The 26,526-nt window shown below is 57.3% G+C and overlaps 1 protein-coding gene across 1 annotated transcript; it reads left to right on the top strand.

Moving 5' to 3' along the window:
- Positions 1 to 32: 32 nt before the first annotated feature.
- On the top strand, positions 33 to 18,135 carry OPLAH (5-oxoprolinase, ATP-hydrolysing). The gene is made up of 17 exons (XM_048482677.1): positions 33 to 320; positions 987 to 1,178; positions 3,099 to 3,207; positions 5,419 to 5,523; positions 5,715 to 5,960; positions 6,904 to 7,057; positions 7,947 to 8,160; positions 10,907 to 11,072; positions 11,266 to 11,404; positions 11,799 to 11,866; positions 11,964 to 12,217; positions 13,759 to 13,871; positions 14,486 to 14,656; positions 15,160 to 15,297; positions 15,388 to 15,526; positions 17,805 to 17,917; positions 18,084 to 18,135. The coding sequence occupies exons 1-17, from the start codon at positions 147 to 149 to the stop codon at positions 18,124 to 18,126; spliced, it is 2,538 nt and encodes an 845-aa protein (XP_048338634.1). The 5' UTR covers positions 33 to 146; the 3' UTR covers positions 18,127 to 18,135.
- The last annotated feature ends 8,391 nt before the right edge of the window (positions 18,136 to 26,526 follow it).

The following is a 26,526-nucleotide window of genomic DNA, read 5'->3' as shown; positions in this document are numbered from 1 at the left end:
AGAGAGCACCGCCCCGTGTCGGGGAGAAGGGGCGTGGCCGGAGGGAGTGGGGGCGTGGCCAGAGGCTCCTCGACGGCGTCCCCGGCTCGGCTTCTCCGCGCTGCAGCCGGTGCGGGTGGCGGTGCGGGCGGCTGCGACGGGCGGCGATGGCGGCCCCGGGGGCGCGCTTCCAGTTCGCCATCGACCGCGGCGGCACCTTCACCGACGTCATCGGCGCGCGGGCACTCGGCGGGCGCGTCCGCGTGCTGAAGCTGCTCTCCGAGGACCCCGCCAACTACCGCGACGCGCCCACCGAGGGCATCCGCCGCATCCTGCAGGAGGTGGGAGAGACCGGCCGGGGCAGCTGCAGACCCCCCCCCCGCCCGGCCCCCCGCCCAGGCTTTCGCCGCCACGGCGAGGGACGAGCTGGCACTGGCTTTCCCCGGGGGGCGGAGGAGGCTGTGACTGTGCGGAGTAGTGGTTAGGCAGCTAAGCCCAGGACTCCCCTCCTGGAACCAGACCCTCCCCCCAAAGACCCCGGGCAGGCAGGCGGACAAAAAAGAGGGAATGGCCCCGGCGGCACCCGAAGCGAATGAGGAGGAGGGCCCCCGGTGGGCTTCGAGGAGGCGGGTGGCAGGGCCCTCACTGGGGCGGCCTCTCACCTGCTGCTGCGCACGACACCCCCGTCGACAACGAGCTTGTGGCGAAAAGGGGGGGGTGATGGCTGGATGAGCCCCCCCCACTTCCCTTGCTAAACGCTGGGCGCTGGGGGGGGGGGGCTGGCTGGCTCCCTGGGGCCAAATTCTTGGCAGGAGCATGGCTGGAGGAGTCCGAGACTGGCCTCATGCCCCTTGAAGGGTGTTTGCGGGGGCGCTGTCTGTCCCGCTGCTGTCCCCCCCCCCCCAGGACTCCTGGGGTCAAGCAGGTGTTTTCTGGACAGCCACCGTGGGGGGGGGGGGACCGGTGGTGGTGGCTCTTACGTGAGTCCTAGCTCTTTGTTCCCGCAGGAGTGTGGCACCCCGTTCCCGAAAGACCAGCCGCTGGACACCTCGCACGTCGAGTGGATCCGCATGGGCACCACGGTGGCCACGAACGCCCTGCTGGAGCGGAAGGGCGAGCGGCTGGCCTTGCTGATCACCAAGGGCTTCCGGGACCTGCTGTACGTGGGCACCCAGGCCCGGCCCAAGATCTTCGACCTGGTCAGTGCGCAGCGGCCCCCTCCTTCTGCGCAGGGTCCCCTCGAGCACCCTTCTCTCTGGGGCAGGGCCCTTCCCCCGGGAACTTTGCTCAGCTTTTTCTCCAGTTTGTAACATCCCCTACCTTCTGGTGGGGGGCGGAGGGGCCCCTGAAGCTAAGCTTGTGGGGATTGGATGGTGGAGGTGGGGAGCGATTTGGAGAGGCACGCAGGGCACAGGTGTCCCTCCTCCCCAGCACTCCAATGCACTGGAACAAATGAGAGAGCTCCACAGCCCCTCCCTCGCTCAACCCTACTGGGCTGCCTTTTTGAATGGGATTGCTGCGCATCTCCCGCCTTCTCCAGCAGGGCCAGGCTGCGTTGGACCCCGTCTCCCCTCCTCCCCCCGTGGGGCAGGGGGTTCTCAGCCGCCCCAGTTGTCCTTAAGAGCTCTGGCTCCCTTGAGGGGCAGCAGGCTGAGGGGGGGGGGGCGCTGCGAGGGAGCCTCTGAGCTGGCCCCAGCAGCAGGGAATAAGTAACTGCCTGGCTGGATCGGGGCAGAGTCCAGGGAGCTCAGCGGCAGCCAGCCATGGGCAGAAAGCCTCTTGGCCTCTCCCCCCGGGGCCTCAGGGGTCTGCCGCTGCTGGAGCTGGAAGTTCTGCTCAGGCCCGGCTGATAAATCCATCCTCCAAGGATTTGGTTGTGGTGGGTTTTCCGGGGGGCTGTGTGGCCGTGGTCTGGTAGCTCTTGCTCCTAACGTTTCGCCCTCATTTGTGGCCGGCACCTTCAGAGGTCTATCACAGAGAGAAGTCTGTTACCTGCTTACTGTTACTATAGGACACCTCTCTCTATGATACACCTCTGAAGATGCCAGCCACAGGTGCAGGTGAAGCATTAGGAGCGAGAGCTACCAGACCACGATCACGCAGCCTGGAAAGCCCACAACAACCAGTTGAATCCGGCCGAGAAGGCCTTTGACAACACTCCAAGGACTTGCTTAACGCCTTTGAAGTGAGGATGGTCAGCAGGGGAGCAGGAAGTTCTCCTGGGACCCAGCACTTGAAGGAGGGTGCTGGGTGGGGGCTGTATTGGGAGCTGCTCTACCCCCGTGGTCGGGTCAGTCAGGGGACCTGGCTCTGTTGGGGTGGGTGACGTGTCCCCCTCTGTTTAGTGGCCGACCCCTCTGTTAGCGCCTCGGCTGCCGGCATCACTCTTTACGATGGCCGTGGAGTGAGGTTCCACGACTGGATCCTGTGGAAACTCCCACACCTGCCAAAGTGCCCCCTCCCCCCACCCATGTGCACACAAGGGAATCAGCAGCCCCTCCCCCCTGTGAAAGCAGCTGTTTGCAATTCTCATTGTTTGCAGGCCTGGGGCTCACCTCTAAGGTCTGGGCAGCATCCTTGGGACAGGTGGGGTGGATATTTTCTCCTAACACCCTTTCACTGCCTGGCTGTATTCCACCCAGCCATAGGAGAATGGCCAGGCCTTTGTTCATTTAGTGTTGAACTGTGAGCAGGAAAGGGATGTTCCGTCCGTGTGCATAACTTCAAGAGCCTGCTCACAAGAGCTGGTGCTCTGGATGTCTGCAGCGTTCCTTGCATATCTGTACTGTGGCCTGAGGAAGGTTAACTCCACCCACCCACCCCCCGGCTGTCCAGCATTGACTGACGGTTGACTTCGTCCTGCGTGTCTTCCCCTGGACCATAAGAACATAAGAACTAGCCTGCTGGATCAGACCAGAGTCCATCTAGTCCAGCTCTCTGCTACTCGCAGTGGCCCACCAGAGGCCTTTGGGAGCTCACCTGCAGGAGGTGAAAGCAAGGGCCTTCTGCTGCTGCTGCTGGTGCTCCTGAGCACCTGGTCTGCTAAGGCATTTGCAATCTCAGATCAAAGAGGATCAAGATTGGTAGCCATAAACCTTCTCTCTGCCCCTGTGGTGTAGGCCGTGTCCGTGCCGGAGGTCCTGTACGAAGCGGTCGTGGAAGTGGATGAGCGCGTCGTCCTTCATCAGGAGGGATGTCAGCTTTTTGGCGATGGCCAGCCAATCAAAAGTAATCGCTCCTGGATTCTGTGTGTTTCTACCCTAAAATCCCTATCATGATTCTCAATAGGCTGAAATACAACTATGGGCTAGTCTATGCTCTGGAGCCCAGCAATAGCCAGATGTAGCCCATGCTGGCAGGGGCTGATGCAGGAATAAGTAGTCCATAATCTGGAGTGCAAAGGTTATTCACCACCCACTGCGCCTGGAGCTTGTAGAGCAGAGTTCCAGGAAGAAGAAGTGCGCAGCTCAGTGGGGCCGAGGGCAAGTGAGGGAACTCAGAGGGAACTCCCAGGTTAGTGGGAAAACCTGAAATCGGAAGGAAGCAAGTTTTGTGAGGACTGGTGCTTTAAAGGCTGAAACCATCATCTTGGATTGAGCCCGGGGCGTGGAGGTACTTAAGATTTTTTTGTATGGGGGGGATTGGGAGACACACCCACCGCCCCTAAGCCAGCCAGCCTCCCCAAGCCGCCCTGGCCTAGTGGCAAAGCAGCTCTCGAGGAGTGGGAGGATGGCAGACTCCTGCCCTGCCCCCCTGCCCTCCCTCTGGGCAGAGGCATAGAGGGAAAATGGAGCCTGGTGCAAAGAATCACAGGTTTTGTGCCCCCCCCTCCCCGGGCAGCTGCTGTGATGCTGGAATCCACACCCAAATAGCATCACTTTCAGTAGAATTTAAATGGGGGCCCAAATTCTCCTTTTGGAAATCCACCTTAAAGGGAGAATCTGAGACCCCTGGATTAAGCTAACGATGAAAAGTGATGCTGTTTAAGGGTGGATTTCATCCCCACCCTGAAACGGCATCATTTCAATGTGGCGTAGTGGTTTTAGAGCAGGTGCATTCTAATCTGGAGGAACCGGGTTTCCCTGAGTTCTGCCGCCCGGGCTGTGAAGACTTATCTGGGAATTTCAGATTAGCCTATGTGCACTTCCACACATGCCAGCTGGAGTGACCTTGGGCCAGTCACAGCTGGATTCTCAGACTCCCTCAGTACCTCACGGGGTGTGTTTTGGCCAGAGAGGAGCAAGGAGCAAGGAGATTGTAAAGAAGCCCTTTGAGTCTCCTACAGGAGAGAAAAGGGGATAAATCAAACTCTTCTTCTTAACTAGGGACCTCCAAGTTCTCCACTTTAAATCCATGCCTAAGAGGGTGGATTTAAATCGAGAATCTGGAAAAATTCAGGGAATTGCTCTGCTGTCAGGGTGCAATTGTTAAGCTTCAGAGGCACCAAAACAGGATAATATTTAGGAGTCTCTCCCTAATGATACCACCTAGGTTTAGTGAAGTTTGGTTCAAGGGGTCGAAAGTTATGGACCATAAAGGTGTGAAAACCCCCCATCTTCCATATTAGCTCCCATTGAAAACAATGGAGGATGGGGCACTCCCTTTGGGAATCCATAGCTTTGGACCCCTGAATAGCTTTCCTAAAACCTAATTAATTATCAATAAGAGGACTCTCCTGATAATACATCCAGGTTTGTGAAGTTTGGCCCAAGGGTAGGGTTATGGACCCTCGAAGGTGTAGCCCCCCCATCTTCCTATTAGCTCCGGTTGGAAACAATGGAGGATGGGGCACTTGCTTGAGAGTCCCATAAATTTGAACCCCTGAACCAAACCTCACTAAACCTGGGCAGTATCATCAGGAGAGTCCCCCAAACAATCCCTGAAAGTTTGGTGCCTTTAGCCCATTAAATGCACCCCCTGCCGGAAACAAAACCTAAAAAAGCACTAAAATAAGTGCTTTTTAAAGCGCTTTCAAACGGGTGGGCGGAGCTTCGGACATGAATGGGGGGGGTTCAAACCCGAGAACCCCCCCTTACCTACGTGCATGATTGAGCCCCCAGGGAAGCAAGTGGGCAGTCAGTGCATGTGGGGGGGGGGTGCCCTGGGGCGGTTGCTGCTACCAGCGTATCGCAGCGAGGGCAAAGGCAGCCACATTTTGCCCCCACTGATTTTTCAAACTGCCTTCAAGGGCTGTCTCACGTGGCGTGTGTTGCAGTAATCTAGCCTGGCTGCAACCTAGACCTGTGTGACTCGGGCTGCAGGCAGGGTGTGGAGTGGGCTAGGCTGCTACACCCTGCCTAGTTTGAGGAGGGGTAATGGTGGGGTCAGGGCCGCTGAATTATGACGGGGGGCGGCTTCTGGCTCCTGGGAGGAGCTTGTGCGTGTCGAGGGAGGTCCAGCCCCAGATGAGGACGCGTCCTGTTCTGCTTCTCTGCCCAGGTGTGACAGGCGTAACTTCACTTGGTGGTGCAGCCGCACTCTGTGGATTCCCTGGATGCCCTAAAGGGGCGGGGCTGCCATCGAGACTGTTTGCAAAGGGATCCCGTAGTAGTCTGGCCGCGTGAGATCGCTTTTACACTCCTATGTGGCGCGGAGTTCCATGCACTGATGATATGCAGTGATGTGGGAGACGTGGCTCCAACTGGCAGGGGGGCAGGGGGCTCACCGTCCCCAGGGAGAGGAGTGGGGGAGGGCAGGGGCTCCCTGGGCCCGTGGACGGCTCTGCACCTTTGCAGTGCTGCCTGATCAGCACCTCTGGCGGATTCTGCCTGAGCAAAGCCTTTTAGAAGCTGGGAACGGGGCCCAGAGGTGGCACCATCATTTCAGACACAAGCCGGGCATAAGGGAATGCCAAGAAGTGGTACCTGCACGGGAGGAGCAAAGTGGGGCCTGTTCTTGCATTGCAAACTTGGCGGGGGAGGGGGGAGGGGGCTGTCTTTGTGGTAGAAGCTACTATAGTAACCAAGGCTGGTGTACAACAGGTAAAGACCAAAGTAATTACACCAGTGCGTGCTTATACTCACAAAATGAGTAATATTTCAACCAATAATAAATTGGAATACAATTCTATCGTTGCTCTCTTGGTAACAACTCAAAATATTATTAATACGATTCAACAGCTAGACCTGTTTTCTTAAAGTTAATATGGCCCATAATGGATTTTGATGCCAACGTCTACAGTTAAAGGACTATATTTGGAAGAGCCTTTTGGAGTGAAAATTGGGCAGTGTTAACTTTAAGAGAATAGTTTTACTCGTAGAGGAGAAAGAAAAAAAACCCACATGAATTATAACAGCTTGAAAAAGAATCATCGAAATAAAAACCAAATCCAGAGGTTTTATAGCCAAACAGCCGACATGCTTACTGGTTGAGCCATGTTAATAATATTTTGAGTCTATATGCCATTAAAGGTTAAAATGAAAATGAATATTTTGAGTCGTTGCCAAGAGAACAAAGAATTGTATTTCAGTTTATTATTGGTTGAAATATTACTCATTCTGTGAGTATAAGCACGCATTGGTGTGATTATTTTTGTGGCAGAAGCAGCATCCTGGAGCAGAGGGCTCATCTCAGGGAGGGAGGCAACCGGGCAGGGTTGTTCCCAAAGTACGTGAGCGTGCATGCGGGGTGGGGGGGGGGGTGGGGGTTTGGCAGAATCCAAAATCACCCCAGCCGGCGCCATTCCAGCCACCCCTCGAGAGACGGCAACGTCTGTGCTGAAGTCCCAGATTCACTTGGGTCGGCTTCTCTCCCCGCCAACTCCTTTCCAGCCATGTGAGGGAAGCTCTATCCGCTCTTGGTTATGCAAGAATTGCGAGAAAGAATTCAGATGAGAGGTGGATAAAGGAGGCTGGGGAGCAAATCCAGCAGGAAGGCGCCTGGGGGAAATTCCCATTGGGCAGCTGCCAACTCACTCGCTGGCAGGCCCCGTGTTGATCTTGCGGAGCGTTTGTCCCGGGGACGGGTCTGGGGAGAGGCACGTCAGGAATCCTGCAGAGGGAGGCTCTGCCGCAAAACCTCCGGGGAGGCCGATGTCTCTCACAGCAGAAGCAAGCGGGGGACTGGCCGGACTTGGAGGGCAAGCGAAATGGGCGGGTTTTTGGAGTTGGATCCAACTATGCAATAGCTGCAGGGCGTGGCTGCGGGCGGGGAGGAGCTCTTCCTAACCGAGCAGCGTTCCAAGCCACTTGGGCTCTGTTTTTGGCAGCCCCCCCTCTCCGTCCCAGCTGTGCCGTCTCCCTCCTTGGGTGCTCTCCAGATAGCTGGCAAGAAACTAAACAAATATATCCATGGTGGCGAACCTTTGGCACTCTAGATGTTATGGACTACAATTGGCCATGCTGGCAGGGGCTGATGGGAATTGTAGTCCATAATATCTGGAGTGCCAAAGGTTCGCCACCGCTGAAATATATCAATTTGATTAGTTAGCGCATGTCTAGCATCTAACAGGGACCCACCAGGTGGCCTCAGTGTTGTTCTCGGAGGGGCACAGGCCTGCTTTGGGTGCCCCCGAGGGCCAGCGTCCGCGCCTCTTGTGACCCAGAGGGGGGCTGGGGAATGAGCTCTCCTGGAGGGCCCACACCAAGGCCCTGGCGCTTGAGGCTGCCCTGCGGTCTCCACACCCCCAGGTCCCTCCTCCCCCCAGTTGTGGCCTTTGCGTTTTGGCAGGGAACACAACAGCACTTGCAACCAAAAGTGACATATGACGAGCTTTGGGCGCTTGATGAACATCAGTCCCTGGGCATGGGGTTTTGGAAGCAGGGGCCAGATGTTGGGGGGTGCTGCCCTCCTGCTCCACCTCCCTCTTAGTTCTGCCAGGAGCAGGCCAGGCATGGAGGGTCCGTGGAGAAGGTGTGCGTGATGGTTCCCTTCAGGGCCGATGCAGCCCCGGTTCAGAAGGGCTCCAGGGAAGGGCTGGCCCCCATCTCTACCGTGCCTGGCCACCTGTGGTCCCTGCACAGAGCTTGATCGGCTGTTCCTGACAGGTGGCCCAACCATGAGCAGCAGGTGGGGGCCTTGGCCCGTGATCTGGGCTTCCGGCAAGTGTCGCTTTCCTCAGAGGTGATGCCGATGGTGCGGGCCGTGCCCCGTGGCTACACCGCGTGTGCGGACGCCTACCTCACCCCTTGCATCAGCCGCTATCTGGAAGGGTTTCGGGCTGGCTTTGCTTCCCAACTCCAGGTGAGAACGGGGGGGGGGGGGCTCTCCCTGGGGGGTGTCTTTCCTGGAATTGACCAGGCCAGAACAGGAAACATTGGCCTCTTTGGTTCTGAGGCTGTCTCCGTGTTGCCTCTGAATGTGTGACCTACATTACAGGACTGTTGTACAGCTAAAGTAATTGGTAGAGTTAGGGTTAGCTGGGAGTGAGGGGCTCGGGGTTCTTGCTCGGGGTGGCCCAGGAGGGTCTGGGCTGTCCCGTTGTTGGCCTTGCCCTCTCCAGAGCCTCCGGCTGGCCTGTCTCCGTTGCTCACCGGGCCCCTGAGGAAGGAGCGCCCTCTGCATTTTGTTTCTTTATTGCTTGTATTTATCTCCTGCTGTCTCTCTAGCGACTCAAGGCGGCTAACAATAAAAACATACACAATAAATATAATAAACAGGAACATTAAAACATAACATCTAAATTTAAAACAATTTTTGCGCTGCTGGAGGCGGTTGCCTGAAGCCGAAGATCATTTGTATTATAGCTGATTTTCAGGCTCTGGGGAGCCCGTGGGGGGGGGGGGGGGCACCATGCCAGAACCCCCACCCTTGAGCATGCAGGGAGGCCGCTCAGAGGAGGAGTAGTCTCCGGGCGCCATTTCCCCCCTGTATGCCTCTGGTGGGCTCCCAGGTAGGAGGGTGGCTGCATGGACCAGCTGGGGGGGGGGTCATGTACTCCCCCACCTGCAGGGCATTTTGGCCATACAAGTCTTTGCCCCTGTGCTCTGCCATTTTTGGATTCTCTTGAGCGATGCTGGAGGAGGGGGGGCCAGATTTGACCTGGGCTCCTCCCAGTGGTGGGATCCAAAAATGTTAGTAACAGGTTCCCATGGGGGTGGGATTCAAACTGTGGCATAGCACCAATGGGGCTGGGCGGGGCACGGCGGGGGCGTGGCTGGGCATTCCGGGGGCGGGGCATTGCTGGGCGGGGCTGTGGCAAGGACGCAGCTACTAAGCTGGTCCTTGGGCGGGAAACGAATGCACGCAGGCGCAGGCTGCCACGCACGCCGGTGCACCTCCTGCTAGACTGCTTCCAGTTCTGCGTGCTACTGCTGAGAGGAGGGGTGGAACTAAGGCAAAAATCACGTGGCAAAACCACCAATTAGTAACCCTCTCTCGGCACACACAAATAATTAGCAACCTACTCTTGGGAACCTGTGAGAACCTGCTGGATCCCACCTCTGGCTCCTCCCCGGCCCCGCAAACTCCCCCCCCCCCCCCCCGGTCCCTGGAACCTTGTGTGGGAGCTGCAGGCCCCCAGCCCAAGACAGCTGAATGATGGATGGTGTTCCTGCTGGGGAGGGGGGTGGGGTGGGGGGTGACTTGCCTGAAAACACGCAAATGGACTAGGAAGAGACTGGTCTTTGTGTCGCTTTTTTGATTCCTCCTCCCTGCCAGGAACTCAGGCTGGTGTTTGCGGTTCCCACTTTTGTGCCCCCACAACATCCCTGTAAAGTAGGCTGGTTTGAGAGGTGGTGGCTGGCGGCTGCAAGACTAACCAGCTTCACCCTGCTGAGTCGGTGAACCTGCTGGCTGGGTTCGTTCATCAGACAAACTGTTTGTGCCGGGGCCCCCAAAATGCTGCTGGTGGAGGCCTGGTTGCAGAGCCCTGCTCTTCCCCGCTCCCACCTGCACCCCCCTCTTTTCTCCCTGTGGTCAGATAAAAGGACTTTTGGCTCTTAAAAACCCACACTCCGAAAACCTTGTGGGTCTCCCAGATCTTGAATCAAGCTGTCCTTGTTTCTGCAAAGGGGCTATGGGAGAACGGGGTGTGTGTGTGTGTGTGCGAGAGAAACACACGCAGCAACGCTGTGCTTCCCCTAAACCTGCCTTCGTTTTTCCACCTGGGATGCCAACACCTGACCTGAGCGAGACCACGGCCTCCAATGGACTGTCAAGGAGAGCAGGAACGGAAAACGGCCGGCCTGTTTGGGGCCAATGATTGAGGCTTATTTCCCAGAGCAAGCCATTGTTCAGGGCAGTGGGGGGCGTTTCAGAGGCCTGCAGACCACCCACCCTTTGGGCAAGTTCATTCTGGGGTGGGTTGGCCTGGCCCCATCTCTGGCAGGGTCTCCTTGAGAGTTTCCTGACTTCAGCCGAGCACATGGCTGGAGGGTCTGGCCGGAGGGGAGGCGTCTGACCTCTCAGTTGGTCACTGGGGCAGGGGTTGGGGGCAGTGGTGGGATCCAAAAATTTTAGTAACAGGTTCCCTCGCCAGCCCCCCTTCAGCAAAGGGGGCAGAGGCGTATCTAGGCAAACCTGAGCCCTGGGCAAAACCTGAGTTGGATCCCCCCCCCAATGGGCAGCCACCCCATCACATTTTTTTTGCACCAAGTCATTTCTAAATCATCATCACATTATAGAAAATGCCCCAAATCACAAATCTGAACACAGCAATGGTGAAACACACAGGTTCTTTGATAGAGACTGGTGAGATAAAAGGTAAGAAAGGCTGAGAATCCATGAATTGCAGTGCCTGGAAGGGATTAACCCAGTTCAGGGAGTTACATTGTTAGTCGCAATTGCCATATGGAACTTTCACGTCCAAAGTCTCGGGGAGGCGAGGGCGTGGAGGTGGAAAAGCGGACCCAATTAGCAACCCCCTCTCGGCACACACAAATAATTAGTAACCCACTCTCGGGAACTGGTGAGAACCTGCTGGATCTCACCTCTGACTGGGGGGCCTGTTGGCTCTGGCCCAGCCCGCTCCCATGCTCCCTTCTTTCAGGGTGTGCCAGTCTTGTTCATGCGCTCTGACGGCGGCCTCACGCCCATGGACGCCTTCAGCGGTTCTCGCGCCATCGTGTCAGGCCCTGCCGGTGGAGTCGTGGGCTACGCGGTCACCACCTACCGCCAGGAGGGTGGGCTGCCTGTCATTGGCTTCGATATGGGTGGTGAGTCGGGGCGGGGCGGGGCAAGGGGATGAGCCGGCCTGGAGGAGGCTTTCTCACCTGGCAGGGCAGCGGGGTGGAGTTGAAGCGTCTTCTCCCCCCCTCCCCCATGCAAGGGTTCTGGTGGCCTCAAGCGACAAGGGACAGTGCCCTCCCCCCCCGACCTGCAATGCAGCTGACCCGCTCTCTCCTGCAGGGACCTCCACGGACGTGAGCCGCTACGCAGGGGAGTACGAGCACGTCTTTGAGGCCACAACTGCTGGCATCAGCATCCAGGCCCCACAGCTGGACATCAACACGGTGGCTGCTGGGGGCGGCTCGCAGCTCTTCTTCAGGTGGGCCTGGCTTCTCTACCCCACCCCACCACCCCCGCTATGGCTTTGCCTGGCTCTGTTCTGCCCTGCACCACGCCTGACCGTTGGCCCTTCTTGCCAGCCTGTGTGAGGCCTCTGACTCTCCCCCCTCCCCGAATCCTCAGCCCTGAGAGTCTCGTGGGCCCCCAGAGGCTCCTGGGCAGACAGCTGGTGAAGCCCAGGCCTGACGCAGGTTCCCAGGATCTATCCAAAATGCCGCATCCTCCCAAGTCCTGTAGAAACGATGACCCAGCAGTGAGGGCCTCTGGGAAGGCGCTTTTCCTCCTGTGCCCTCTGTGAGGCAGGAGCGTGTCCCTTGGGATCTCCTGTCCCTGCCGCCGGGGCAGCTGGTTCCAGCTGTCTTTCCCCTCTGCAGATCTGGGCTCTTTGTGGTTGGCCCCGAGTCAGCGGGGGCTCATCCGGGACCCTCTTGCTACAGGAAAGGTGAGGTGACCTGGGTATCTGTGGCCTGTGCAGACAGGGACTGGCAAGGGGGGTACCTAAAATTTTTCTCTCACCCCCCCCCCCTTGTTGTTTTCAGGAGGGCCCCTGACTGTGACGGATGCCAACCTGTGCCTCGGCCGTCTTCTGCCCGAGTATTTCCCGTGCATCTTTGGGCCCCACGAGGACCAGCCGCTCTCGCAGGACGCCCCCCTGCAGGCCTTTCGGAAGCTCACTGCCGACATCAATGCCTTCCTGGGGCCCTGGTCAGCCCTCAGTGTGGAGGAAGTGGCCCTGGGCTTCATCCGGGTGGCCAACGAAGCCATGTGCCGGCCGATCCGCGCCTTGACGCAGGTGAGGCTTTCCCCGGCTCTTGTTTCCAGCGTGCTGGAGCACCGAAGGAGGATCCTGCAGAAGGGGCAGCCTCCTCGCAGCCCTCCTCCCCGCCATGGCCACCCGAGGCTGTGGCTTAGTGGTGGAGCGTGCGCCCAGGACGCTGGGGGCGCAGCAAGCTCAGAGCCAGGCATCAACCGCTTAAGACTCTTAGGGAACAGGTGGTGGTGGGGGGTGTTCTCTGCCTGTGATGCTGGCCCAGCCCTGCCAGTCTGAGCGGGTGATTGGAAGTGAGGGAGGGTCCGTTGATGACCCCTTTGGACAGCTCTGCTTCAGCCTGAGGCCAGGAAATCTCTGCAGCCCGTTCAGTGGGGCGGGTCCCGTGGGGTGGCTGTTATATTCTTCTTACAAACCGAAAAGTTGGAGGCGGGCAGAGGAGGGAGGCTTGGAGCTGGGACCGCCGCTGTCCACGAAATGAGTTCTCAGCCTTCCCACAAAAGTCAGGGATTTTCTCCTGCTTCTAATCCCACTGGTATTTCCAACTCACGGTTCTCAAGCAGCACGTGAGAGACGCTTAGAATGAGGAGCAGCAATCAAGCCGTCCCCATTATTTTAATTGCTGTTGTTCGCTCTGCAGCCGGAAGGAGGACGCCGCTCTGCCGCCCGCAAGCAGAGTCACGCCCTTCTGAGTCCACAGCCGTTTGTAGACTCAGGCAGGTGTGACTGCTCAGTCCCAGGAGGATGGCGGCCTGGATGAGAAACGGGCCGAGCTGGCATTTCCTTTGAGTTCCAGGCCCTGCTTTCTTCATGGATTATCATTAACACATTTATATGCCACCTTTCCTCGTGGTTCAAGGCAAATTGCAATAATAGTTCCCTGCGGGGCCCCCGCCCCCGTTAAAACCCCAAGTAAACTAGCAAACCCCAAACATTATGCATGGGGTAGAAAATGTTGACAGAGAGAAATTGTTCTCTCTTTCTCACAATACTAGAACCAGGGGGCATCCATTGAAAATGCTGGGGGGAAGAATTAGGACTAATAAAAGGAAACACTTCTTCACGCAACGTGTGATTGGTGTTTGGAATATGCTGCCGCAGGAGGTGGTGATGGCCACTCACCTGGATAGCTTTAAAAGGGGCTTGGGCAGATTGATGGAGGAGAAGTCGATCTATGGCTACCAATCTTGATCTCAGATTGCAAATGCCTTAGCAGACCAGGTGCTCAGGAGCAGCAGCAGCAGCAGCAGAAGGCCCTTGCTTTCACCTCCTGCAGGTGAGCTCCCAAAGGCACCTGGTGGGCCACTGCGAGTAGCAGAGAGCTGGACTAGATGGACTCTGGTCTGATCCAGCAGGCTAGTTCTTATGTTCTTATGTAAACCTCTCTCCTCCCTCCCCTTCTTAAAAGATCAGCATCTGGGCATTCTGCATGGGAGAACGATGCAGGGCTGGGCGTGGCTGGGCGTGGCATCAAGGCACCTGGACCAGAAGCCCCTCCCTCCCAGGCCCAGGAACTGCCCCACCTGGTTCTGCCCCTGACAGTTCGCCTCCCCTTGTTTTGGCAGGCACGGGGCCACGATACGGCGCGTCATGTGCTTGCCTGCTTTGGTGGTGCTGGGGGACAGCACGCCTGTGCCGTCGCTCGGATCTTGGGCATGAGAAGAGTGTTTATCCACAAGTATGCGAGGGAAGGGGGGGTTGAAGCTTGAATTCTCAGGGCCCACGCTTTTCCAACCCCCCCCCCGGCTACAACTTTCTTCCTGACTGAGGGTGGCACTCCAAACAGGCTGGATGACCCCTTGCCTGAGAATTGATTTGAGATGCCAACTTTCGTTCATTCATTGCTGGGTGCTGGAAAACATGAGCCTCTGGGAGTGTGCAGAGTGCTTTCCAGCCGACGTTCCTGCACTCCCAACCCATGCAGGCCTGAGTTGCAATTCTGCTGGGCTGTCCTTTCGGGTGAGCCGCTTCAGGGGACCGTTCCTTGTGCCCTCCAAGCGGAGGCCGCCTCCCCTGCAAAACCCCAACCAGAGTCCTCCGTGCATTGAGCATGACCCAGGAGGGGAGAGCAGGAGGGGGCTGCGTGCGTGCGTGCGTGCGTGTGTGGCGGGGGAGGGGGGAACTGCAGGAATGTTGTGGATGGGGAGGGGGACATCTCTCAGCCCTTCCGTGGGTCATGCCCAGAATTGCTGCGGCTCCTTTTCCTTCCAAGGGGCCCTAAAGGGGACGGTTGAGGCAGAGGTCCGGAAGGCAAAGTGCAGCTGGCCCCTCCTCTCCCCCTTCTGTGTGCAGGTACAGCGGGATCCTGTCGGCCTACGGGCTGGCTCTGGCCAATGTGGTGCACGAGGCCCAGGAGCCGTGTGCGCTGGTCTATGCCCCCGAGGCCTTTGCCCGGCTGGACGAGCGGGTGGCAGCCCTGGAAGAGGAGTGTGTCCAGGCTCTGGTGGCCCAGGGCTTCCGCAGGTAGGGGCCCACCTGTAAGGGGGCTGGGAAAGTGGGGGTTGGCCAAGGCCACCGTAGCCACGGGGGTTGTGTGTGTGTGTGCTTGGAGGCAGAGGGCAGGGGGCTCAGCGGTGTCTGGGTGCTGGGCCCCTTGCCTGCTCGTGCTGTGGCACTCTGGGCGATGAGGGAAGAGTCTGGCTCGAAGCCCCCCACCTTCTAGCTAAGAGCAGGTGCATTCTGATCAGGAGGAACCGGGTTTGATTCCCTGCTCTGCCGCTTGAGTTGCGGAGGCTTATCTGGGGAATTCAGATTAGCCCTTGTACTCCCACACACGCCAGCTGGGTGACCTTGGGCTAGTCACAGCTTCTCAGAGCTCTCTCAGCCCCACCTACTTCACAGGGTGTTTGTTGTGAGGGGGGAAGGGCAAGGAGATTGTCAGCCCCTTTGAGTCTCCTGCAGGAGAAAAAGGGGGGATATAAATCCAACTCTTCTTCTTCTTCTTCTCCCTCCTGCCTGCCCAGCAGAGCCCAGATCAGCACGGAGGCCTTTCTCCACATGCGCTACGAGCGGACGGACTGCGCTCTCATGTGCTCGGCGAAGGGCCACCCGGCCACTCCCGCCTCCTGCCACTCCGGTGACTTCAGGGCTTCCTTCGCTACCAGGTGAGGCCTCCCTTCCCCCACCGCGTGCGGGGGCTAACCGGGACGTGGCCAGCGTGCGGCAGTAACTGGTCTCTGCATGTGGCTTCTCAGATACTTGCAGGAGTTTGGCTTCACCATCCCCAGCCGGGCCGTCCTGGTGGATGACATCCGGGTGAGGGGCACCGCCACCAGCGGGCTGGGTCAGGAGGAGCCGGTGCCCGCCAGCAAGGCAGCCGCCCGGGTCGAGAAGGTGAAGGCTTCGTCTCTTTCTTGCCCCCCTTCTCTCACCCGGGGCTTCTGCTTCAGCTGGTTGTGTGTCCCTTTTGCTCAGGGGGAGGGGGGCTTCCACAGGGCATGTTTCATCCCCTCCCGCTCCCTGGGCCAAAGGTGAACCTCCAAAGTCAGACAGAGGAGCTTATGAAGAGCTCTGTGGGATCAGGCCGACTGTCCATTTAGGCTAGCAACTGGCTTCATGCATTAGCCAGAGCAGTTGCCGAGGAGGATTGTGCCAAGAAGCGCACCCCTGGCGACGGTGCTGGCGTCCTTGAATATGGAGAGTCCCTTTATTCACTGCGGCTGGTCGGTCGCCTCGGATGGTTCTCTCCTCCATGAATTTGGATAGCCCCATTTTAATGCTGCCTCTGATAGTATCTTCCACTGAGAGGGAATTCTAGTTACTAAAAAATTGTTTATTATTTATAATAATAATAAGCCTTTATTTGGCATAACAATAATCATAACACAATAAAAAACCTGAGATAAAAGATACACAAATACAAAGGTTTAAGATAGAATATAAATTATTGATTGTGCATCACCTCCAGTAAAAATCGTGCTACCCATTCACAAGTTTCATTGTCAGAATTGTCCAGAAGGAAAGGAAGTCTGCCTGATTCTCCCATTTCACTAGGTATCCTAGAAAGAATATTGGAATATTTTGATCTGATATTAGCAGATCTAGGGCAGCAAAGCAGTTGATGTGCCAATGTTTCAATTTGTGGTTCACCACAAGAGCATACCAGTTAGCTCGTTTCCAAGTTGTTAAATCTAACACGCACTAAAGCGGAGGGGAAAACATTGAAGTGAGCAAGTGTGAGGGCTCCTCTCTGCATAGGATTAGTCAAAAAATACAAATAGGGAGCCATCCGGTTTTGATATAGGGGTATTGAAAGTTGTAAGGGTGAACAAGTTTTCATAGCAGCCCTAATTAAATTAATCCATTCGCTTTCCAACAATTTTTGTTTTAACAAGTTGTAGGATTCTGAACTAGATAGCGGGAAAAGCGAGTCTGTTTATTATTTTAAAATATGTATATCTGGCCTGTCTTTCTAGTTCAAGGCACCTACAGCAATCATGGAAACCACCCGCAGCTAAAACCAAAAGTATAATAACCAGCCTCAGAACTTTCCTCCCCCCCTCCCACCTTAGAAGACACCTGCCATTCAAACCCCCCCCCCCCAAGCCCTGGCAGGCCTTTCATCGCCTCCTGAAGGTCTTCAAGACAGGGACACCCCCCCCTTCCTTAGTGGAGCCCTGGTGGAAAAGGCCCGGGCCACAGTCGATGCCAGATGGGCCACCCTAAGCGGTGGGAGGGATAGCTGGCAGATGGCTGCCCGACGACCATAGCTGTTGCCAAGGGGAACGTGGAAGGTGACGCTGGTCATGAAGGGCTTTAGAAGTCCTCACCGGCACCTTGGATGGAACCGGGAAACAGGCTAGCAGCCAGCGGAGCTGTTCCAAAATAGGCCCCGTCTGTTTCTGGCCGGCGGCCTCTTCTAGGGTTGAGCTGCCGTTTTTGCCAGCTGGGCTGCTCCTCTGCTCTCCCCACATCTCAGCCGTTTGTGAACAGGTGAAGCAGCATCATGTGTAGCACCGATCCCTGTGGGGCCCCACGGCTCACTCCCCACTGCTGTGAGAATTGCAGTGGCGCAAAAGGTTAAGAGCTCGTGTATCTAATCTGGAGGAACCGGGTTTGATTCCCCGCTCTGCTGCCTGAGCTGTGAAGGCTTATCTGGGGAATTCAGATTAGCCTGTACACTCCCACACATGCCAGCTGGGTGACCTTGGGCTAGTCACAGCTTCTCGGAGCTCTCTCAGCCCCACGCACCTCACAGGGTGTTTGTTGTGAGGGGGAAGGGCAAGGAGATTGTCAGCCCCTTTGAGTCTCCTGCAGGAGAGAAAGGGGGGATATAAATCCAAACTTCTCTTCTTCTTCTTCTTCTTCTCTGCTTCCTGCTTGCTTGTCCAGAGGGTACCGAGGCCGAGGCCTTCCCTTGAGGTGCCTCCAGGCACGGGGTTCAGAGGTCCTTTGAGGCGCCGCAGGCAGGCCTCTCCGATCCCCTTCAAAAGCCGCCTCTCTGTGTGGCCGTCGTTACATTCTTCCCAGGCAGAGAATCCCACGTTTCAACCACTTGCTGGGATCTCGGCTGAACCTGCGTTGGGCAGGGGGCGGGACTAGATGGCCTCTGTGGCCCTTCCCAACACGATGGTCCTGTGAAACCTGTCCGTTGTCTGCCTCTGCTTCACAGGTGACTCGCTGCTATTTTGAGGGGGGCTACCAGGACACCTGCATCTACCTGCTGGAGGATCTCTCCTGGGGCCACTGCGTCCCGGGCCCCAGCATCCTGATTGATCAAAACAGGTGTGTGTGTGCGGGGGGGGGGGGGATCTTCTGTCCCAGACCAGACTCTGGCAGGCAGATGGCTGCTTTTCCCAAGAGGGGCTTGGGGGGGGCAGAGGTGAGGGCCAGGGGGGCCAACCGCGCTGGCTGTGAACCGGGGTGACATCTTCCTCTCCTGCCCCCCCAGCACCATTCTGGTTGAGCCGGCCAGCTGTAATGGGCGGCTGTGACCTCGCCTTTGGCTTAATCGCCTGCATTACGTGGGTGGGCTCTGGGCCGGGGGTCCAGCCCGCCTGCCCCTCAGGTTGACTCTCCCTCCTATCCAGCTCTCCACCTTCCCCCACCGCCCCATGAGCATGGCGGGTGAGCGTGGGCGTCCGAGGGCGTGGCTGGAGGGAGGTCGTGGCGCCCGCAATGGGCAGGGGGGGGTCCCTCCGCGGACCTTTGTTTCCTCCCAACAGAGCAGATGTGGGACGAGATCCTGCAGCGTGCACGGGCCATTCCACCAACATCAAGGAGAGGCTGGACTTCTCCTGCGCTCTCTTGGCATCTCCGGGAGGGGGGGGCTCGTGATCCAACGCCACCTCACATCCCGGGTCCACTTGGGGGGCCATGGCGCAAGAGACGCGTGCAATTTCAGTGGTAAGCGAGGCGCCACGCCAGCTGCCTCGTACCCTTGTCCATCTGCGTTCCAGGGAAGGTGGGGACCGAGGGTCCGGGGCTCTGGGTGCTGGCCTCCCATGCCAGCAAGCGTCTCCAACATGGTGCCCCGCAACACTCTTCTCTGGTGGGAGGCCAGGCAGAGGTCTTCTGCAAGTTGAGTGACAACATCTTGTTCCAGGGGCAGCTGCCCCTTGGTGTTTGCTTCTTGTTTTCTCTCCCCTCCCTTTCCCCCAAGCGGATTCTTTAATTGCCCCTCTTCTGCCTCTTCTGCACTTGGGCTTCCTCTCTGCAGGGTGGCTCTGCGCTTCTGTGGCAGCCATTTTGTGGTTGGTGGCCGGGCCTTCCTTCAGTGGGCCATTTGGTGGTCATGCCCTCCCCCCATGTCATCAGATTTCCCAAAGGCAGGCTCAAAGCAGCAAGCTGTTAGGAGGAGTCCCGCCTCTTTACTACTGGGACTGTGTGGCGGGGAGGTCCTGTGTTGTATGTGGCTGGTTCCTCGGGAAGGAGCAGCAGTGGCGAGGAGTGTGAAGAGCAGGTGCACTCTGATCTTGGAGGAACCGGTTTGATTTCCAGCTCTGCCGGCCCTGAGCTGTGGGAGGCTTATCTGGGGAATTCAGGATTAGCTCTTATGCCAGTGGGTGGGGAACCTTGGCACTCCAGGATGTTATGTGACTACAATTCCCATCAGCCCCTGCTTTCAGCATGGCCAATTGGCCTCCCCTTGCGCCTGCCCTTTCCAGATCCGGGAACTCTGGGCTCTTGGATCTTTCTCAGGAGGTGGGGACGCCATCCTGAGCAACCAATTCGCGGCGCAGGGAGGGAGCCACCTGCCCGGATCCTGGACGGGTCATCACCCGTGAGCTGGTGTGTTGCCGCGGCAAAAGGGAACCGGCAGGAAGCTGCTGTGACTGCCGGAGCAGTTCTCTGTGCAGCCGCCTCGGGAGACCTCCGGGTATGGGGCAGGGCGATGTGGGCTGAGCCTGGGATGCCAGAGTGCCCTCTTGTCCGGGTCTCCTGCTCTTGCCAGCCCTTGCTTGAGCTGGTGCTGTGCCCCCGAGGTCTGGGGGGGGGATGGGTGTCTCAAGAAACTTGGCTGGGTTGCTGTGCTGAGTCCGGGCTGCGTGTGCTCCTTGGCGCGGAGCGTGAAGTTTCTCTGTCCGGATCGCAGGTCTTTGGCCGGCCGAGAGCCGAGGTCCGTGTTCTTTCGCAGGCCAGCCGGGGCACCATGCAGACATTATTGGGGGCATCACGCCAGTCTTCGATGCCCCCGCGACTCCCAAAGTAGCCCTTTGCAGGAGGAGGGCTGTCTTCATTTCCTTCCAAGCTAGTCAAGCGATGGCATCTTCCAAGAGGAGGGTGGGTACTTTGGGGGCCGGGGCCAGTGGACGGGCTGGGGAGAGATGGCTGCAGGCCCAGCCTCAGAAGCCTCTTGCAGGAACAGAGTGTCCCTCGAAACGCAGAGGCTCAGACGCCACCACCCCTGTGTTGCTAGTCCCATAGAGTGGGCACAAGGTGGGATCTTGGGGTCTCCTTTAATCTCCCCTGTCTCCCCGCAGAGGTCACCGAGGTTCCTTGATGGCTTCCAGGGCGGATCCCTGGCAGTAGCGGCACTCCGCAATCTCCACTGACAACCTGTCCGACCTACCTGGTTCAGCCTGGGTGGCGGCCAATCAGAAGGGGGATCCACTTGGTGAACGAGCTGATTGGTCACTATGGGCTGGGAGGTGGTGCAGGCGCATACATGGGCTGCTCACATCCAGGGTAAGTGAGTGGCCCAGGGGGCCAGCCCAGAGCTCTTCCAGTGACTTGGCCTCCTCTGAAGGCAAAGCTGTTGGCCAATAGCTGCAGCTTTCTCTTCAAAGGAGCAGCAGTGGCGCCAGGAGGTGAAGAGCTCGTATCTAATCTGGAGGAACTGGTTTGATTCCCAGCTCTGCCGCCTCGAGCTGTGGGAGGCTTCTCTGGGAATTCAGATTAGCCTGTGCACTCCCACACACGCCAGCTGGGTGACCTTGGCTAGTCAAGCAGCTGAGCTCTCTCAGCCCCACCCACCTCCCAGGGTGTTTGTTGTGAGGGGAAGGGCAAGGAGATTGTCAGCCCTTTGAGTCTCCTGCAGGAGAGAAAGGGGGATATAAATCCAAACTCCTCCTCCTCCTCCTCCTCCTCCTCCAAAGGCAAACTGAAAAGTAGCCCTCCCGCGGGAAATGCCGCTGACCCTCAGTGGGACTCAGACATGGCTTCTTCTGAGACTCCAAACAGTGCCCCTCTCACCAGCCGGGTCTCAAGTCTGGGCTCCAGGGGGGGCTACGCCATCCCACCTCCTGGGAAGAGCTTGCAGGTGCCCCGCTGGCTAAGGCGGCAGAGTTGGCCTCCGGGCAGCTTCCAGGCAGCTCCTGGCTCGAATCGCGACCCCATACCACGAAGGCGTCCCTTTGAAAGGGCATCACCTGCACGGCTGCTGGGTTCGGGTGGGTTTGTTTGTGGTGTGTGTGAGAAAGCAGTAGTTCACTGACTTGTCTGCATCACTGAGAAAGTGAAAAACAAACAAACGATATAGTTAGGCAGGTTGAGCCACGCACTGAACGGGTGGGTGAGGGCTTGTGGCAGGGGACAGCACTGCAGCACAGAACCCACAATGACAAGTCAGCCAGCCGGGCTGGCTGCATCGTTTTCTTCTGCATGATGGGACATCATGGGACGCTATGGCTACCAATCTTGATCCTCCTGATCTCAGATTGCAAAGCGTTTTAGCAGACCAGGTGCTCGGAGCAACAGCAGCAGAAGGCCATTGCTTTCACCCTCCTGCAGGTGAGCTCCCCAAAGGCACCTGGTGGGCCACTGCTTGTAGCAGAGTGCTGGACTAGATGGACTCTGCTCTGATCCAGCAGGCTCTTTCTGATGTTCTAAGGCCCTTGCTTTCACCTCCTGCAGGTGAGCCCCAAAGGCACTCCAGGTGGGCTACTGCTAGTAGTGCAGAGTGCGCTGGGACTAGATGGACTTCCTGCCTTGATCCAGCAGGCTCTTTTCTGGATGTTCTTAAGGCCCTTTGCTTTCACTCTCCTGCAGGTGAGCTCCCCAAAGGCACCTGGTGGGTCATCACTGCTAAGTGAAAAGCAGTGGCAGAGTGCCGGACCAGATGGACTTGGCCTGATCCAGCAGGCTCCTTTCTGGATGTTCTTAAGGGGCCCTTGCTTTCACTCTCCTGCCCGTGAGAGCTCCCAAAGGCACCTGGTGGGCCACTGCTTGTAGCAGTAGCAGAGAGCTGGGACTAGATGGACTCTGCTCTGGATCCCAGCAGGCTCTTTCTGGATGTTCTTAAGGCGTCCTTTGCTTTCACCTCTCCTCCTGCCCGTGGAGCCTCCCCAAAAGGCACCTGGTGGGCCACTCGTGAGTAGCAGAGTGCATGGGACTTAGGATGGACTCTGCTCTGATCCAGCAGGCTCTTTTTTCTGGATGTTCTTAAGGCCTCTTTGCTTTCTTACCTCCCCTTGCAGGTGAGTCTCCCAAAAGGCACCTGGTGGGCTGACACTGCGTAGCAGCAGAGTGGCTGGACTAGATGGACTCCTGCTCTGATCCAGCAGGCTTCCTTTTCTGGATGTTCCCCAAGGCCTCTTTGCTTTTCACCTCCTGCCCGGGTGAGCTCCCAAAGGCACCTTGGTGGGCCACTTCTCTGCAGTAGCAGAGAGCTTTGACTAGATGGACTCCGTTCTGGATCCAGCAGGCTCCTTTCGGGATGTTCTTAAGGCCCTTGCTTTTCTGCACTCCCTTCCTGCCCGTGGAGCTCCCGTGCGCACCTGGTGGGCCAGCCTGCGGTAAGTAGCAGCAGAGCCGTGGACCTCTGGGGATGGACTCTGTTCCCTGATCCAGTGCAGGCTCTTTCTGGATGTTCCCTATAAGCCCTTGCTTTCACTCACCTCTCCTGCCTGTGAGGCTCCAAAGGCACCTCGGTGGCCAAATACTGTGGCAGTTCGTAGCAGAGAGAGCTGGACCAGATGGGACTCCTGGTCCTGATCCAGCAGGCTCTTTCTTACGCTCTGGGATGATCGCCATGCGCCCTGCTAACAGTGGCCTTTGGGGGGTTGCTTCTGCCATGTTGCCCTGCTTGCTGTAAAAGTCCTTTGTCCTCCTTCTCATTTTTCTCTCTCGGACGCTGCTCATGTTCGCTGTGTGGATATGGGATCTCGAGAGCCCGCTGGCTATGGAGCTGCATGGGCAAAAGCCTTTCGTATCAATATTCCCCTATCAGGAAACGGGGAAATTCTTCACCAAATGTATTACCTTTCATCTACTCTGTCAGGCTCTATTTGAAACTTCCCTGTGTAAATGCTGCAGAAAGGCTTCCTGTGTCTGAGCAAAATCTTTCTGTGTGGGAGCTCCTTTCTCGTTCCCTTTCAGAGCGGCTCAACGGGATCATCATTTGGCTGCATTTGAGAAATCAAATGTGTCCGTGGTTGTTGGAATAGGAAGAAGAGTTTGAAGAGTTTGGATTTCTATCCCCCCTTTCTCTCCTTTTCTCCTGCAGGAGACCCAAAGGGCGCTTGAGCAATCCCCGGTTGCCTCTTCCCCTCACAACAAACACCCTTTGGGAGGTGGGTGGGGCTGAGAGAGCCCGAGAAGCTGTGACTAGCCCAAGGTCACCCAGCTGGCATGTGTGGGAGTGTACAGGCTAATCTGAAATCCACAGGTGATAAGCTCTCTCATTAAAGCTCCAGGCGGCAGAGAGCTGGGAATCAAAACCCGGGTTCCCTCCAGATTAGGATATTTGTGCACGCAGCTCGAACCTCCTGGGCGCCACTGCTGCTCTCGGGTCTGTATTTGCAGTTTAGCAGATATGGTCTACAGTGGCTTTCTGTAAGAAAACACAAGAGAAGGAATGAAAAGCTCTTGCAGCAAAGCACCCCCCCCCCCCACCCCCACCCATCTCAAATGGTCATGAACTAGCTGGGAAACCCCCAGAAGTGGCGTTGGCTGACGCAGCCCAGTTGATGCAGAGCTCCACATGTACACGCCATTAAAACCTCTAATTGTCAAGTGGGAAGAGAAACTCGTAAAGGTTTCTGGAATGCAAAAGGCCTCAAAGAGTTTTGGGAAAGGTCTGGTGAGGTGGGGGGGGGCTCCCTGGTTGGGGGACCACTGCCACTTCCTCCCCCCCCAGCGCAGTTCGGCTCTCTCCTGTTGGATTTGAAGCCTCTTGGTCTGGATTGGACAGCTGGACACCTTTTTCTCTTGACGGGGGATCAGGCTCCCGCTTCTGGTCCTTCTCTTGAGGGCTTCTTTGTTGCCCCCCAAGCCCAACTTTTACAGGCTGTGTGTGAAATCGGGGGCTCCTTTGGAAGGCACAGTCACGGCTGGCAGCGATTCTCCCCGGGGGCCTTCACATCCCCCCTCCGCCTGGTCCTTTTAACTGCCAGGGACTGGAGCGTGTGTATGGGGGGGGGGGCCTTTCTGCATGCCAAGCAGGTGCTCTGCCACAGAGCCATGCACCCCCCCCCCCCCGAGTTCAATCAGGGAGGACGGATTCCTCCGAGGGCCTTGACCCTTCCTCCCTTCAGTGAGACACCTGCTGGGGTGGGAAGCAACAGACCGAGAGTCAGCGTGGCGCAGTGGTTAAGAGCAAGTTCACTCTGATCTGGAGAACCGGGTATGAGTCCCTGGTCTGCCGCTTGAGCTGTGGAGGCTTATCTGGGGAACCAGTTGTGTTTCGGCACTCCTACATTCCTGATGGGCGACCTTGGGCTAGTCACAGTTCTTTGGAGCTCTCTCAGCCCCACCTTCCTCACTGGACGTTTGTTGTGTGTGGGGGGGGGGGGGAAGGGCAAGGAGATTGTAAGCCCCTTTGAGTCTCCTACAGGAGAGAAAGGGGATAGAAATCCAACTCTTCTTCTCTCCGGTGCAGGAGGCCAAGAGCACCCCGCAGAAATGAGGTGGACGGGTGGACTGTCCGGCAGCTGCGCCTCCACTGGCGGTCCCGTGCTGGGCAGTGGGGAAGGGCTTCTTCTTGGCCTGTCCTAGTCTGGGGGTCCGCTCTGTTCTTCCCGGGCTGCCCCTCACGGGCTGTTGTGTGGGGTGAGTTGGACCCGCATGCTGCTTTGGCTCTTGTGGGGTGGGTAAGTGAGGGAGCCTTGAGGGTGGGGGGCTTAGGGAAGCTAAGTTCTCAGCCACATTGCTCCCTCCCCTTGGTCCCTGCTTGTGGCTTGCAAAAAGTGAGGGGTGTTCTCTGCTGGCCCCACACTCCCTCTCTTTCCCCTCCCCAGGTGGCCAATGCAGAAGTGGCTGTTCAGGACATGCTGCGGGACTTTGCCCAGAAACGGGGAGAGCCAGGCCGGCCCCTGACGGTGGAGGCGGAGGACTTCATGGATGACGGATCCCCCATCCGCCTGAAGGTGGCTGTGGACCCCCAAGAGGTGCGCCATGGGGACTTGGCCGTCCTGGGCCTGGAACTCAGAAAGAGTGGGGGGGGGGAGATCCCTGGGCTGGGGATACTGCATGCTGGTTGCTTCCAGGGTGGAATTGGGGCGGGGCTCTTCAGGAATTCACGTGTGCCCCTTCCCCAGGGTAAGGGGCTCGTCAGGCTTGGATTTCTAATCGGATCTGGCCACGGTGGGTCTCAACGTGGAACTGGGGTAACGCCTTCCCCGGCCATCAATTCTCTTCCTCCGGGCCTCATCTACTGTCGCTAAGGCGCTGCATGGTGGGCTAAGACATCCCTCAACCAAGTGAGCTGGGGGCAGCACTAAGGTCCCGGTGAGGGGTCCGGAAAGGTGGGAGCAGGGGTGTATGCGTAGGGAAGGGCTCCTTCTTGAGAAAAAAAATCAAGCAAAACTTCAATCTTCTGCCCTGCTTTGGAGCAGTGGGGAGAAAACCCGCCAAGAAAGCCCTCCCGTCAAGCCAGGGTCCGGTGGCTGTGGGCCATAGAGTCCCCTCAGATCGGAAAATGGGGCTACGTCTGCCCGCAAGCCTCCAGTGTGTGTGTGGAGGGGTTTCGCCGCGTCTGGCGCCTTCCCCGCAGGGGCTGCCTGGCTCCCGCTAAGACCATCATCCCTAAGCGTTGCTCCATCCTCAATTCGCCCCAAGCGGACGCTGTCAGTGGTGGGGGGCAACGTGCTGACCTCCCAGCCGGGTGGTTGGATCGTGATCTCTCCTCCGGGCCTCTCGGGCACAAAAGCCGCGTCTCAGGTGGGAGGGTGGCCCGGGAGCTTGCGTCGGGCAGAATGCCGGGGAAGGGTTGGGGCCAGAAGGAGCAGGGCGGAGCATGGGTCTGCAGGTCGGGAAATGCCTGCGCCCTGGTTTCACAGGTGCAAACAGGGTGTCTGGATCTCCATGCAAGACAGAGCAGCGCGAAAGGAAGGGATTGTTGTTGAAGACAACCAGAAATCCTTCTTTTTTAATATATATAAATATGCTTTATTAAATTCAAATAAGAGATTACAGAAAGCAAATAGGATGATTAAAATAAGTAATCCAGTTGTAGTTCTATAAATTAATAAATTCTTCACATTACCTGCATCTCGGCATGATAAAAAGCGGTCTGGCAGATACAATGAAAAAGGTGGTAGCTTATGAGAAAGAAGAGTTACCGTGATGTTATCATAATGCGTATTGCGATGACGGATTGAGAGAGAATAGAGATAGAGGGGAGAGAGAAGTAAGGTGAAAACACATTAATCGTGGTTTCTTGTCTATTTATCTTGTGAGCACATTATTACTTGCTACTTACTTATTTATGGGACTCTCACCTTCAAAATCCAATTCTCTTATTACTAACACGCTATCAACTAACTATCTGTATCATAATAAAGGCACTCTCGAGGATATATTTACAGTACATATTTTGTAATCGTTTACCAGAAACCCTTCTGGCTGCCCCTCCCCAGCCAGGAGAAAACACTCTGGCTAAGCCCGCTTCTGGCGCGGTTCAGGAGGGGTGGGGCCGGTCGGTGTATCGCCCCGGGAGGAAAGGCGATGCCGCT

Source organism: Sphaerodactylus townsendi, unplaced genomic scaffold (assembly GCF_021028975.2).
Source record: "Sphaerodactylus townsendi isolate TG3544 unplaced genomic scaffold, MPM_Stown_v2.3 scaffold_19, whole genome shotgun sequence".
NCBI lineage: Eukaryota > Metazoa > Chordata > Lepidosauria > Squamata > Sphaerodactylidae > Sphaerodactylus > Sphaerodactylus townsendi.
Note: the sequence above shows the minus strand (reverse complement) of the source record. Positions and strands in the feature narration are given on the sequence as shown.

Bases quoted from the DNA above. Each gene is read 5' to 3' on its own strand.
- OPLAH (XM_048482677.1), top strand. From the start codon at position 147: ATGGCGGCCCCGGGGGCGCGCTTCCAGTTCGCCATCGACCGCGGCGGC. The intron at 321-986 runs GTGGGAGAGACC...TTGTTCCCGCAG, and splicing joins TCCGCCGCATCCTGCAGGAG to GAGTGTGGCACCCCGTTCCC. The intron at 12,218-13,758 runs GTGAGGCTTTCC...TTGTTTTGGCAG, and splicing joins CGATCCGCGCCTTGACGCAG to GCACGGGGCCACGATACGGC.